At 43.5% G+C, this 14826-nt stretch overlaps 1 protein-coding gene across 14 annotated transcripts in view; it reads left to right on the forward strand.

Annotated features, from left to right (window-relative positions):
• The first annotated feature begins 227 nt into the window (after positions 1 to 227).
• The window catches only part of Chfr (checkpoint with forkhead and ring finger domains), a 36219-nt gene continuing 21620 nt past the window's right edge, over positions 228 to 14826 (forward strand). For 2 of the 14 annotated variants that reach the window (NM_001289577.1, NM_172717.4), the window contains exons 1-7: positions 303 to 407; positions 524 to 667; positions 4827 to 4926; positions 8024 to 8133; positions 9064 to 9123; positions 9245 to 9460; positions 10943 to 11107. In NM_001289577.1, the coding sequence (NP_001276506.1) occupies positions 535 to 667; positions 4827 to 4926; positions 8024 to 8133; positions 9064 to 9123; positions 9245 to 9460; positions 10943 to 11107 (784 nt within the window). In that variant the 5' untranslated portion in view covers positions 303 to 407; positions 524 to 534. Of the gene's footprint in view, positions 408 to 523; positions 668 to 955; positions 1126 to 4589; positions 4663 to 4826; positions 4927 to 8023; positions 8134 to 9063; positions 9124 to 9244; positions 9461 to 10942; positions 11219 to 14826 lie in introns of those variants that run through there. The other 12 variants (NM_001289580.1, NM_001289579.1, XR_001784680.1 and 9 more) reach the window with 12 other exon arrangements.

Consider the following 14826-nt stretch of genomic DNA (forward strand, 5'->3'; position numbering starts at 1 on the left):
ACCTTATCTCGGAATTACAAGTGAGGTTTTAAGGACCTTCCGATCTATAAGTTACTCGGTCTTTTTTTTTTTTTGGCCCGAATCTAACATGGTGCCCTCCACAGCTACTTCCGTGCTTTTGCAGGAAGGTAAGTGCGCCTGCCTGCCAGCATCAAAGATGGCAACAAGGTGCACATTCTCTCATCTGCGCAGGCTCCGATCGCTCCGCCCCGCCCCCTCCGGATAGCCTTTTCTGGCACCGCTCTAGCCGTCGCTCTCGGTGGGCACGGCCGCCAGCCAATCACAGGGCGTACCGCTCTGCTCCCCTCCCCCTCGCCTCCCGTGGATCAGCTGGGGTACCCGAGATGTCTGTTGACAGCGGTGGCGGCGACTGTAAGGCCGGTTCCGGGATCCGCGCAGGGCGTGGGGTAAGCTGGCCGGCGGGTGGGGTCCTGGCTGGGGAGGCAGGCGGCGGCCAGGCTATAGCAGCGGTGCTGAGCGTTTTTTAAGTAGTCCCTGAGCCGGCGTTTCTGGGTCTCTGTAGATGTGAGTCCTATGGAGCTACACGGGGAAGAGCAGCCGCCGCCGCCGCAGGAACCCTGGGGGAGGCTTCTTCGTCTAGGCGCAGAGGAGGACGAACCCCAGATCCTTCTTTGGAAACGCGAGTGGACCATCGGAAGGAGGAGAGGTGCGGTGGCCAGAGTGGAGTGAGGACGAGGATAAAGGCTAAAGGGGTAGACAGGGATGAAGCATAGGGACCTAAAGTGGGTACCCAACTGAGAGGAGACCGAGGGCCTAGAACAGGATCGAAGACCTAGTCAGAGTGGGTTTAGATGGGGAAACCGACAGGGGGTTTGAAGTGGGAAAAGTACCCGGCTGGCGATACAGAAGCTACTGGAATTCGGGGGGTGTGTGTGTGTGCACTGTTTTTCAACCCCCCCCCCCCCCCATAAAATGGGCTTATTTATTTGTGCAGTTGCTCTTCTGGATGCTTGATGATGGATATCAGTCAGTTCTCAGTACAACTTTGTGAAATAGATCTGTAAATATATCCTTCGAAATACGATCTTGTCCTCATTACTGTACACTTCTCTTTCTCAATGAAATGCAATTAGAAATTATTAACAAAAGGAAAACTGAAAAAAGGTATGTAGAAATTTGACACCACTGTTAAAAGGTTGACGGGTGAAAAAAAATAAACCACAGGGACTTTAGAAAAAATGTTTTGTGACAAATGAGAACAAAGAATATGCTGGAAGACTAGGACACTGTTAAACCAGTGCTCTGAGGGCAACTTATAATGGCAGGGTTTCTATTTGAAAAGATCTCAAAGTCCCAGGAAATAGAATAATTTATTTAATGAACTTAGGAAACTGAGAATTTGAACAAAGTTATACACAGATCCCAACATCGATTGCTTTGGGTCAAGGACATACATTTCTTTTTTTCGTTTGTTTTTGTTTTTGTTTTTTTTGGGGGGGCGGTTATGAGGCAGGGTTTCTATGTATAGCCTTGGCTGTCCTGGAACTCACTCTGTAGACCAGGCTGGCCTCAAGCTCAGAAATCCACCTGCCTGTGCCTCCCGAGTGCTGGGATTAGGACATAGATTTCTATAACTTGTGTCCACCTTATTTTGCTAGGAGGATTGATAAAATCTTACATGAACTGCTTGTGTGTAACCTAGCTTTGGACTCGGAGAGAGCTTAGATGGTAAAGTGCTTGAGGACCTGAGTTCAAATCCCCAGAGCCTATGTAAAAAACTAAGTGTGGTGGTACATGACTAGTCCTAGTTGTGAGGAGGCAGAGACAGAAGGAGCCACGTTTGCTTGCTGGGACTACTTTTGCAGACTTCTTGAGCTCTAGGCTCTCATTGAGAGACCCTGTCTGCCTCTGCAAACATGATCATGTGCACATGCATACACATACATTAGAGAGCCTCTCACCATAATACACATATCAAGACACTGCATTGCATGTTAAAACAAAAAACAAAAACCTGCTTTCTAATAGAAATGCTTTTAATAATTACTTTCACTAACAATGTAAAGGTCACTGCACTAGTTTGCTGATACTATGTGGAAGGCTAAAACTAACCCCTGGAGGTTGTTCTCTGATCTTCACACTAAAAGTTTTACGGGATTTTAAATGGAATTGACTTTGAATGCCAGAGGAGAAGAAAAGTAGTGTCTTTTTTTTTTTTTTTTTCTTACTTTTTTTCTTTTTTGGTTTTTTGAGGCAAGGTTTTCCTGTATAACAGCCCTGGCTGTCTTGGAACTTCCTTTGTAGACCATGCTGGCCTCAAAGTCATAGAGATCTGCCTGCTTCTGCCTCTCAAGTGCTGGGATTAAAGGCGTGCGCCACCACAGCACAGAATCTTCTAACTCCTGCTTTTTTCTGTCTCCTCAAGCCAGTGTCACTGGCAGATACCCTCACCATGACTTTCTACAGCTTCCACTAGTTGTCAGTTACTTCCTCTTTCAGGGGCCTGGGTAGAACCTGTGAACCCAGCATCCATGGGGCCTTCCCTAGCTGGGCCATGTCTGTGTCTTACCTTTTCATGTACTCATCTTCTTCTTTGGTGCCTAAGTTGTGTCTGCGTGTTGGCTGGGTCTGTTGAGCTATTGGCAGGGAATGCAAAGATCACTATGTAGAAACTCAGTGACTGTCAGACCAGAGTGAGCAGAAGGCTAATAATAGTAGCAGGGGCTTGAGGCCTTCTGTGACCCATCAACCACTACTGCAAGACCATGGAGGGCTTTAGAACAAGATTCTTGCTGCCTTTATTGGCAGCTCTAGATTTGAGCACAGATGGGTAATACCCATCTAGCTGCTGGTGATGTCTGAATCGGTGTTTGATGTATCAGAACAGACCCTGTGTCTAAGTCTGAAAACCAGTATCACTTAACTGACCGTGAACAACCTGGAGATGTAGGTTATAAACCTTGAAGAAAAGCCGATGTGCCTGCAGAATCACAAAGCATCTGCACAGACTGGCAGGGACGTGACGTGTATTTCGCCTTGGGCATTGACCTATACGTGATCTTAAAAAAGACAAGACAGTATGAGATTGTGGCAGAGAAGAACTGGTGAGTAGCTGACACTGAATCAAACTGAGGAGCTGGACTCTCAGGTGGTCACCACATGGAGTAACTTAACTCTACACAAGCAAGTCTTAGGTTATGGACCTACAACATATCCTTTACAGTCCTGAAATACAGCTTCCATTGTAGCTTGACATGCAAGCATTCCTGGAAGGCATGCTAACAGAGGAGTCCACTTTAGAGACCAGTTATAGAGCCCAGTTGGCACAAACCTAGGCAATGATCAGCTGCATCTAAGCCTATCTGGGTACCATGTATGCTGGAGTGCCAGCAACTCGTGGACATCAGCTAGTGGCTGGGGGAGGATAGCCAACTATGCAGCCTGGTTACTGTCCAAACACTCATCCCCAGGTTCTCTGAGCTATTAGATATCTAGACTTTTTTTCTTACAGAGAGCTTCATCTGGTAAATGAAGGGAGGGATCCTGGCCTTGGCTCATTCCCTTTCCTGCCAATAAAGTTGGTGGTTCAAGGAGGGGGAAATGCTGTGTCTTCTGATCCACCAACATATATACAGTGGCAATTTTGGAATTTTTGATTCTTTAGAAAACAGGAATATTGTAAGAATATAGTATGGAGATGTGGAGCTGCTTCAGACTGTCCACAGCAGCTGACCATGATTTGCTTCATGCTCTGGCAGGAGTCTGATTTTGCCAGTGGCAAATAGTTTCTACAATTGTGTGACATTTGGTTTGAATTCTGGGGAATTTTCAAAGGGTATATGAGTGGTAGGGTCCTAAGAGGCAGGGTGGGTTGTTGGTTGTTGGTTGGTTGTTGTTGTTCGTAGTTTGTTAAGTGGTTGTGTCCAAAGAAGAAACAAGAAGAGAAAATTAGATATCCTGATGGCAAAGATCAAATTTGCCTCAAGGAACTGGATGCCCCTAATGAGCAGGAAATAGTTTAAAGATAATGCCAGTCCCTCTCTTCTGTATCTTTTTTTTCCTCTCTTATCTATCATTAGGGGGTTGAAAGGGTGGAACAAAGAAGAGCCCACAAAGTAGCCAAACACAGCTACATCCATAGGTCAGTGATGAAGTCAAACATAGGTCCAAACAGAATAAGGCTGTGATCGCATGTGGAACGTAGTGTCCCCTTACCCTTATTTTGAGACAGTCTTATGATATATAGCCCAGGCTAGCCTCAAGCTACCTTAGCCTGGGGTACCTCAGTATGAGATTCTTGCCTAGCTGTTATTTTCATTAAAAGACAGGAGCTCTAGTGGTGCAGTCTGTCAGCACATATACTTCCATAATTTAAAGAAAGCACTAATTTCTTTTTAGTATTTTCCACTTTGCATTTAATAAAGATTCTTTTCTGTTTTATATTTTCTCATATATGCCCTATGGTACTTTACTTAGCCATATTTTCTGTGTTTGTCCTTACTTCAGTTTTATGATTTATGTAACCCAAATCTCCATAGAGGAAAAACTTAAGAATTATTTTAAAATATTAAAAAAATTAATTAAGCCCTTTTAGTTTAGTTTTTTTGTTTGTTTGTTTTACAATTTAGATACTGTTATCTGTTGAGCCGTTTGTGAGATAAACTATCGTGACAAAGCTGCTGATACGATGAGATCTCCCAGGTGACTGGGGTGAAGAAGGTTGGGGCAAACTTCTATCCCTTTACTTCAGGCTAACACTTCAGTATTCAAATGTTGCTCGTGTCCACGGGCACAGTTGGTCACCGACTGGAAAAGCAATAATGAACCCACAGTAATGTCCAGTGTCTTCTTGCCATCTGTTTTAGGCTGTGACCTCTCTTTCCCCAGCAATAAACTGGTCTCTGGAGATCACTGTAAACTTACAGTGGATGAAATATCTGGTGAGGTGACACTGGAAGACACCAGGTGAGCGCTTTGTCTTCTCGTTAGGGAGGTAGGGAGCTGGCAGTGCGTTATATGTCTCAAAAACAAGGTTTAAAATATATCGCTTGTTTTTTTCTTTTTTCTCCTGCTTATGGTTTTCTCAGCCTGTACTTCTCCCGGTTCCTCTTTACCTCCCTCCCATCTGAAGCCACATCTAATCTGTCTCATTAGAAAACAAACAGTCATAGGCAAAACAGATAAAGGAAGAGAGCCCGAGAAAAAACACAGGACAAAGATACAGACAGAGCGACATAGTCATTCACACACTCAGGAGTCCCATAAAAGCACAGAATCAGAAACCATGATATATATGTAAAAGGCATGTAGGGTAAAAGTAAATAAATTAAAAATGAAAAGTAAAAATTGAATTTTTAAAAAAGGCCTGACACAACATTTTGAGGCAAGGAACCTTCAAAAATGACAACAAAAACACTGAGTTCATTTTCTGTGGCTTCCACTGATGGGCATGTGCCCTACCCTGGAGAGTGGCTTGTTTCCCAGTGAAGCCTCCTTGGAGAAAACTAATTTTTTCATTTGCAAGTGGTTATCAGTTGGAGCTAGCTGTTAGGGATGGGGACATGTGTCCACTTTCTTGTTCAGGTCTGTTCCTGCTCCTTCAGTTTCTGTGAGTTTGTGTGAAGGCCTTGTTTTCTTGGTGTCTTCCATCCCCTCTGGCTCTTACACACTTTTTAACTCCTCTTCTGCAGGGTTCTCTGATCCTCGAGAAGGATTTGATGGAGGCATCCCATCTAATTCATGAAAGCTTATGATTTCCCTCCTGATTTTTTTTCTCACTATAAGTGACACTGTTGTAGATCTCCTAACTGTATTTACATCTGATTATCTTTTTTTTTAAAGATTTATTTATTTATTATATGTAAAGTACACTGTAGCTGTCTTCAGACACTCCAGAAGAGGGTGTCAGATCTCGTTACAGATGGTTGTGAGCCACCATGTGGTTGCTGGGATTTGAACTCTGGACCTTCGGAAGAGCAGTCGGGTACTCTTACCAACTGAGCCATCTCACCAGCCCCCCTGATTATCTTTTGAAGGGACACATTGCTTCAGAATGTGCTTGTTTTAAATTTGGCACAAGCAATAGGTAGCCTGGCAGTACACTGAGTTGTACACCAACTGGATAAGTCTTAGGGACTTGGTTTTGTTTGTTTGTTTGTTTTCAGACAATAGCACTGTTCTGTGGAACTCGGGGCCACCCAGAAGTCATGATCCTCCTGCCACAAGCCTTCCTGAGTCCTCAGATTTCAGATGTGTATACTTGCAGGGACTAGGCGCCATGATGGCAAGGCATAGAAGCTGGGAAGAAGTTTTTCTAAGAAGAACTAATGGTCTTTTTCTGTTTTAGTTGATAGTAGATTGAATTTTTTTTAACTCCTTTTTTTTTTTTTTTCTGAGACAGGGTTTCTCTGTGCAGCTCTGGCTGTCCTGGAACTCACTTTGTAGACCAGGCTGGCCTCGAACTCAGAAATCTGCCTGCCTCTGCCTCCCAAGTGCTGGGATTAAAGGCGTGCGCCACCACTGCCCAGCTTTTTTAACTCTTAACACTGTAAAATGGTGCTAGTTCTAAAGCCATCTTCTGTGGCAACAAACTGCCACAGACTTAGTAGCTTATGAGAATGGTGACTTACTTTTGACAGCTGTAGAGGTTCAGAATCCAATGTGGATCTTGGTGGGCTGATTCCTTGTGGATGCTCATGGGATAATCTCTTTCCTGTCAGAGGTGTTGCCTTCTGGGGTAGAGGTGGTCTAGAGGAGAAGCAGGTAGTCAAGGCAGAGGCAAAACAACCTGTGGGGTCAGGTCAGGAGATAAGCAGAAATCATAGCAGGGCATTTGGGCTTCAGCCTAAGAGCTGGGGTTCATTTGTCTGAGTATGAAGATGACAGTTGGAGGGTACCTGGCTGCTGGAAGCCAGTCAAGATTGTGTCAAGATTGAAGTCTGCATGCTGTTTTGTCAGTTACTAGGACATGGGCGTGCCTGCATATTTAAGTCCTGCCCTTGGCTGCTGTCATGCTGCAGTGGCAAAGCTGAGTAGTTGCAGTGAGACTTGGTGACCACAGAATTTGAACTAGTGCCATGTGCTTTATGGAAAATTTTTGCTATTCCTTGACCCGAGAGAATTATTGTGCAAGCTTGAAATACAAATTCCTTTCAGTGCTGGACCTTTCAGGAATGAGGCTGCAGCACCAAGCTTGGTCCAGCTGAAATTTATTTTATGTTCAGTGTACTGAATTCTTTGGCCATCATGTGCTTATCATCTGATTTTCCAATCGGTTGCCACCAAAAAGTTCTTTCGGGAGAATCTTTCCTGTCCCCACACTCTGGACCTAGAGCATGTACTGCGGTTCCCCATCTAGCAGTGTGATTATAATTGGGTTATAAAGCACAGCTTTTGAGCACAGGAGCCACACCACTGTCAGTGGAAAACCCACAATTTGTTTTACTTTTGTCCTGAATGCATCTTTTGGGAGCGATCAGTACTCAGTAAGGAATGAACTGACAGAGGAGACTGAGAGGGGAAGAGAATGAACTGGATTTTGGAGAGAAGGGGCAGCTGTATCAACAGCGCAGGAAGGAAGGAAATGACAGCACTGTGCTGCCTCAGGGTCCACCTTGAGGCATGCCAGAAAGACCTGCATTGGAATTGCAGGTGACCCGCATGACCATTCAAAACCATATGTAATTCCAGTTCCAAGAGTTCCAGTGCCCTCTTCTGGCCTACACACATGCATGCACGCGCACGTGCAAAATAATCATACACTTAAAAAAATAGAGCAGGAGTAACAAGTAAAAAGTAATTTTTACAGAAAAAGAAAAAGAGAAAACCACTCTTAGAAAATTGGGTTGCTGATTTGTTATAAGTGGGTAGTGACAGGCAACCTTTTTGTCTAGATCATACTTGCATGTATAAATGGTTAGTTTTTTTTCCCTCTGAGTATGTTCAGAATAGTAATGCTGGGCAAATTTCTTAATATGGTAGAAAAATGTTTATCCTATTTAGTTATTTTGAGTGGGGTAACTTACACTTTTGTTCTGTCTTGTTTGTTTGTTTGTTTTAACAGCACCAATGGAACAGTGATCAATAAGCTGCAAGTTGTTAAGAAGCAGACTTACCCTTTACAGAGCGGGGATATCATCTATTTGGTGTACAGGAAGAATGAGCCAGAACACAGTAAGAGGGACAGTTAACTGGGGTAGATACTTTCCCCAGGTGTTGCACCAAGAAGCCATCTAGCTGAGGCTGGACACACCCTCAGAAAGAGTATGTGTAGAAGGAGACATCTCCATACAAAGTGACAGTCGTGGGGGTTCTTGGTGTAAGGACTTGGGTGGAGTGCTGACCCTTCAGCTGGGCCTTTCTAAAGGCAAGAAAGCCATCAGGAGCTGCACACCTCACAGTGGCAGCCATGGGGAGGAAATGGGCTGGGCTGGGCTGGACAGTAGAATTGGAGTGTGGGAGCAAAACCCAGATAGGGGCCCAGAAGCCACTGGCAGTGCTGCTTTTGGATACTTTGCAAGAGACTGTAAAGGTTAGACTGGATCTAGCTCCATGAGGGTACCCTGAAATACTTGAAGACCACCATAAAGTTATTCTTGGCAAGGAGTACAAAGAGGACACTAGTATTCCTTAAGTCCTGCCACAAAGAAGGACCGTGTATCTTTTCTTCCTAGTGGTTATTACACAGTTATTAGTGAAGTGTGTCTTTTTTGCCCTTGACTCCCCTATGAGACCATTTTCCCCTTTGGTTGCTTCCGTATACTTAGGTTGGTAACTGTGGTTCACTTTTTTTTTTTTTTTTTTTCCCCGAGACACAGTTACTCTGTGTAGCCCTGGCTGTCCTGGAACTCACTCTGTAGACCAGGCTGGCCTCGAACTCAGAAATCCTGCCTCTGCCTACAGAGTGCTGGGATTAAAGGTGTGCGCCACCACTGCCCAGCGTGGTTCACTTTTATTAGAATCACTTACACTGGTAAAAGTTGTTACCAGATGGTAAATGAAGATAATCAAAAGACAGGTTGTGATGTGATCACAGGATGGGGAGAGTTGACTTCGCACTTCCCATGGGGCCACGGCTCCCTGACTTGTTTAATTTCCTTTTAGATGTGGCATACCTCTATGAATCTTTAAGTGGCAAACAGAGCTTAACTCAAGACTCCCTTGGTAAGTGGAAGGATGGCAGAGGCCTGGATGCTGTACAGGGCTTTGTGTTCTAGGATGGCCCTTCAGCTCCTTGGTGTCTTTCTGAGTTGTGAGTGTACCCCCTTTGTTTTTGTGCCTATAGAAGCCAATAAGGAAAATATGTTCCATGTGACCAAAGATTGCTCAGGTCCAGGGCAGGGTGATGATCCCCAGGTTCCACTATTGTCACCCATGGCTCAGACATGCTTAGAGGAACCACAGCCATCAACATCGACATCAGACCTCCTCCCCACGGCCTCTACCTCTTCTACGGAGCCAGAGCTGACCTCTGCAGGGCAAAAGCATTCTTCTAGCTCTGGTGAGACGGGATCACAATGACAGTCACAGTTTTTGTTTTTTGAGATACAGTAAATCCATTCATCAGTGAGTGTTCTGTAGCCCTGTATGCTGACTTATTCCCAAGAAAAAGACTAAGCATTAAGGACCATGGTAACATAATATTTTTATAATTTTATCTAAATACAATTCATACACTATAAATATTATTCACTCATTTGAAGTGTATTCATAAGGTTATATGGCCGTCACTATTAATTACAGAACACTGTCAGCTAAAAGGAAACTCACGTATCTCTGCATTTGCATGTTCTGAACATTTGTGTTCATAGTCATACAGTATGTGGTGTTATGACTGACTCCTTCATGTATCATAATGTTTTCAAGGCTGCGTGTTGCTTAGAACCAGTTTTACAGGCCTTGTTCCCCATGGCTTGTCCTTCCTTCTTACTTTGTCATTGTATTTGTCTTCTGTTCCATCTATCCATATGCACAGCATGGAGTCTGACAAGGCTTTATTAACCTTCTGATAATCAGATTGCCTGAAATGGGTAAACGCATTCATACCTTGCGTAATTTTTTTAAATGAAAAATGTCTCCATCTGTATGTCATCCTAACACAGTTATAGGTAGTACTTAGCACAGTTATAGGTAGTACTTATTGTCTGCCAGATGCGAGGCGGTGTAATAAGTGCCTGTGTATACTCAGTCCCTGTGGGCACCCTCCATAGCAGTGCTAGCACATAACCTTTATTCTCAAAAGACTCTGAAGATCAGAGGACGAGTAGTTCCAGGACCAGGAGGTAGCCTGGGAAGCTTGTTCTGTTTTTAGTATATGAGTTCTATGTGGTATATGAGTATTATTTGTTCCTAAAATAACTTTATTGCTTCTCCTTGCTCCCCTTTGTCAATTTAGATAGTATAAACCAGTTTTTTCTTTTTCAAGTACTAGTACTTATCATTTGAATATTATAAAGCATATATGTATTATACTATAACATTATGAATAAAATAGAGGGTAATGAAAACTTTCCTGACTTTTTAGCCAGGTTCATTCCATTTGCATGTGATGCTTGAGCTTCTGTCTGTTTAGGTCAGAGCTCTACCACTTAGTTCCTTGACAGTACTCCTCACTCCTGTCAGACGTGTCTGCTTCGTACCTTTTGTGGGTATTTACTATGTAACGTGCATTTTGTGATTGCAGGACTGTTGGGTTGTACATCAGAATCACCCCTAAATACTGTTGACGCAGTATTTAGGGGTGATTCTGTTGTGGACCTCCCTGCTTGTCTTCACATGTGAACGCACCGCTTGCCTCTAGCTTCCTTAGCACAGTGATGGGCTCTAGTGCACTTACAGCATGACTCATGGATGAGTAGATAAGACGTGCATCATTCTTAAGCTGAGATTTCTGATCACAAACTGCACTTGATTTAAATAATTAACTCTCTCCTGACTTTATTCTAAAGCAGATAAATCAGCATCTTTCTTATTTGTCCCAAAGGACCTGGGAACACAAGCATCTCCCCAAAAGGACGCAGTTCACTTGTTGCAAATGGCGAACTCTCTAGCCTTTCTCCAGTTTTCCAAGACAAAGAAGCATCCTTTTCTTTGCTGGAAAGTAAAGACCATGAGGAATTGGAGCCTGCCAAAAAAAAGATGAAAGGAGGTTAGACTCTACTGTTCTGTGTATCCTTTGGCCTCTTGTGCTCTGTGCTGTGCTGGCTGTTGCCTGCACTAGGTTCCCACTTTTTGCAGAAGAACGTGGATCTGCCTCAGGGTTAGTAACAACTTGCATTTTGTGTATGAATGTCTAGAATTTTTTCTGTTTGCATAATTTAAATAGAAGTGTTCATTACTAGGTCATGCTATTGTTCTGAAAACTGCAGTTTTCAACTACAAATGGGTGTCAAAGTCCTCTATCTTTAATAGGATAGTAATTTCTCTAAAAAGAAAGTTGTCTTAAGCAGGATAGTATGTGTTGGTTCTTGGGAGACATAGGCAGGAGGGTCAGAGTTTAAGGCCAGCTTACTGACCAGAATAGGGTGGGAACAGAGAGATAGAAGAGCTCTAAGAATGGTGTCCTGGGGGAAAACTAGATTACCTGAACATTTGTGGTAAATTAATTAATTGGCTTGTGGCAGGTATGATGTGAATCACAACAGTTCCATAGGGAAGAGTAAGCATAGGGCTGTGACATGGCTCAGCCAGTGAAGGCATTTGTTGTGCAAGCCCGGCAACCTGAGTTCTCTCGGTGGCACCCGCATAAAGGTGAAAGCAGAGAACTACTAGGTCTACAGAGGTAACCTCTGACCTCTGCACGTGTACCAAGGCACACTCGAGTGCGTGCGCGCGCGCACACACACACACACACACACAAACACACTCACTAATAATAGTAATTTCCTTAAGAGAAAACAGTATCAAGCCAGGCATAGCCACACATTCAACTTCAGCCTTGGGAGATAGTCAGGTGGATTTCTCGAGTCTGAGGCCAGCCTTGTCTACAGCGTGAGTTCTAGGACAGCATGGGCAACACAGAGAAACCCTGTCTTGGGGGAAAAAAAGTATTGATAAGAGGTGACTTTTTTTTAAAGATTTATTTATTTATTATATGTGAGTACACTGTAGCTGTCTTCAGACACTCCAGAAGAGGGCATCCGATCTCTTTACGGATATTTGTGAGTCACCGTGTGGTTGCTGGGATTTGAACTCAGGACCTTTGGAAGAGCAGTGAGTGCTCTTACCAACTGAGCCACCTCTCCAGCCTCCAAGAGGTGATTTTTTTTTTTTTTTGGTTTTTCGAGACAGGGTTTCTCTGTACAGCCCTGGCTGTCCTGGAACTCACTTTGTAGACCAGGCTGGCCTCGTACTCAGAAATCTGCCTGCCTCTGCCTCCCGAGTGCTGGGATTAAAGGCGTGTGCCACCACGCCCAGCAAGAGGTGACTTTTAACTTAAACAAAAATGGAGAATTAGAGGCTATAAGAAATGGCTTGGTGGTTCAGAGCCTTTACTCTTGCACAGGACCTGAGTTTGTATCCCAGCACCCACCTGATGGCTTACAATCACCTAAAATTCCAGTTTCAGGGGACCTAGTGACCAATTCCTGTAATCTTGGGCTTTTCCTCTCGGCCACTTAGTTCCCAGAAATAATGACTTTGAGACTAAATTATTATGAACAACTGCTTAGGCCAAAAGCTAGAGCCCGTTCTCCAAGTAGCTCATTACTTATCTGTCCTGTTTCATTCTATGAGTACCACATGGCTGGTTCTCTCTCCTCAGGTTATGCCACGCCTGAGCTCCTCCTCAGAGTTCCAGGCGAATCTCCTATGCTCCTGACTCCCACAATTCTCTCTCTCCCTGCTGGATGTCCCACCTTCCAGTCCTGTTCATTGTCCATTGGCTTTTTTATTGACTGGTGATGCTTAAGAGATTCTCTCTGGGGCTGGCTCAGCGGTTAAGACCACTGGCTGTTCTTCCAGAGGTCCTGAGTTCAATTCCCAGCAGCCACATGGTGGCTCACGACCATTTGTAATGTGATCCCATGTCCTCTTCTGGTGTGTCTGAAGAGAACGACAGTGTATTCACACATATATAAAATAAATAAAACTTAAAAAAAATATATTGTACAAAATTCTCAAAGGACTAATTAAAAAAATATAAAAAATGTTTTAAAAAAAGTTCAGTTTCTTAATAAAAACATATGCTTTTAAAAAAAGAAAGAAAGAAAGAAAAGAGAAAAAATGAGATTCTCTCTGTAAAGTCAGGCTTTGGCAGGCACCAGGCATGTTCATGGTACACATACATACATACAGGCATTCACAGATACATAAAAAATGTTTTTAGCTGGGTGGTGGTGGCAGCAGCGCACGCCTTTAATCCCAGCACTTGGGAGGCAGAGGCAGGCAGATTTCTGAGTTCGAGGCCAGCCTGGTCTACAGAGTGAGTTCCAGGACAGCCAGGACTGCACAGAGAAACCCTCGAACCCCCCCTCCCCAAAAATGTTTTTAAAAATAGAAAATTATGTAAGATAGAAAATTTAAATTTGCTAGGCTATTTGGCTTAGCAGTGAATTCTTAATATATTTATAATGATGGCCATAAAATATAGTTTAAGCAAGCAATATTTGCTCAGTAATTTTAAGAACATCTTCAAAATTGATAAATCAGTTGAGGGTAACTCAGTGGTTGAGCCAAATGTACAAGGCCCTAGATTTTATTCTAATACGGTAAACAAAGTAAGTTGACTGAAGTATTATAATACAGACACATAGCAAAAAAACTGACTAATTTCCTTAGATGAGGGAACTAGGTAAGGAAAGGCCAAGGTGGAGAATGACTGCGTTTATTTCCCTCTGTGTGACTTTTAAAGTTGTATGCTTTTCATGCCTGCCTTTCTTCCTTTCTCTCTTTTCTTTTCCTTCCTTTCTTCCTTCCTTCCTTCTTTCTTTCTTTCTTTCTTTCTTTCTTTCTTTCTTTCTTTCTTCCTTCCTTTCTTCCTTTCTTCCTTTCTTCCTTTCTTCCTTTCTTCCTTTCTTCCTTTCTTCCTTTCTTCTTTCTTTCTTTCTTTCTTTCTTTCTTTCTTTCTTTCTTTCTTTTCCCTCCCTCCCTCCCTCCCTCCCTCCCTCCCTCCCTTCCTCCCTTCTTTCTTTTCAGACATGCTTTTGGTATGTAGAACTTGTTATATGTGTAGTCCAGGCTGTTAGCAAAGTCACAGAGATCTGCCTGCTTCAGCCCCCAATGCTGTGATTAAGCATTTGGGAAGAAAGGTGTGCACCATCATGTTTGGCTTCTTTCTTTCTTTCTTTCTTTCTTTCTTTTTTTGTTTTTTGTTTTTTTTTTTTTTTGTTTTTTGAGACAGGGTTTCTCTGTGTAGCCCTGGATGTCCTGGAACTCACTCTGTAGACCAGGCTGGCCTCGAACTCAGAAATCTGCCTGCCTCTGCCTCCCAAGTGCTGGGATTAAAGGCATGTGCCACCATGCCCGGCTGCTTTTCTTTCTTTCTTCTTCTTCTTCTTCTTTTTTTAATGGGTAACTGCATATGAAGAACAGAGAGGATACCAGCTCTCTGGAGATAGTGTTAGAGGTGGTTATGAGCTGAGCACTGAAAGAGCAACAAGTTCTCCAGCCCTAAGCATCTCTTTAATTAAAAATAAAAATGGAGGACTATTGAGATGTTTCTGTGAGTAAAGGAGCTGCTGCTAAGCCTGAAGACCTGAGTTCAGTTCACCAGGACCTGCAGGGTGGAGGGGAAGGACTAGGTAAGTCCTGCAAGTTGTCTTCTCACCTCCAAGTACATCCCTGTGCCCTCCCTGCAAATCAACAAGCAAAATGTAACAAATCCAACGTTTTGTTTGAGATCTATCTGTCTGTCTCAGAATTCACTCT

This window comes from Mus musculus, chromosome 5, assembly GCF_000001635.26.
Source record: "Mus musculus strain C57BL/6J chromosome 5, GRCm38.p6 C57BL/6J".
NCBI classification, from domain to species: domain Eukaryota; kingdom Metazoa; phylum Chordata; class Mammalia; order Rodentia; family Muridae; genus Mus; species Mus musculus.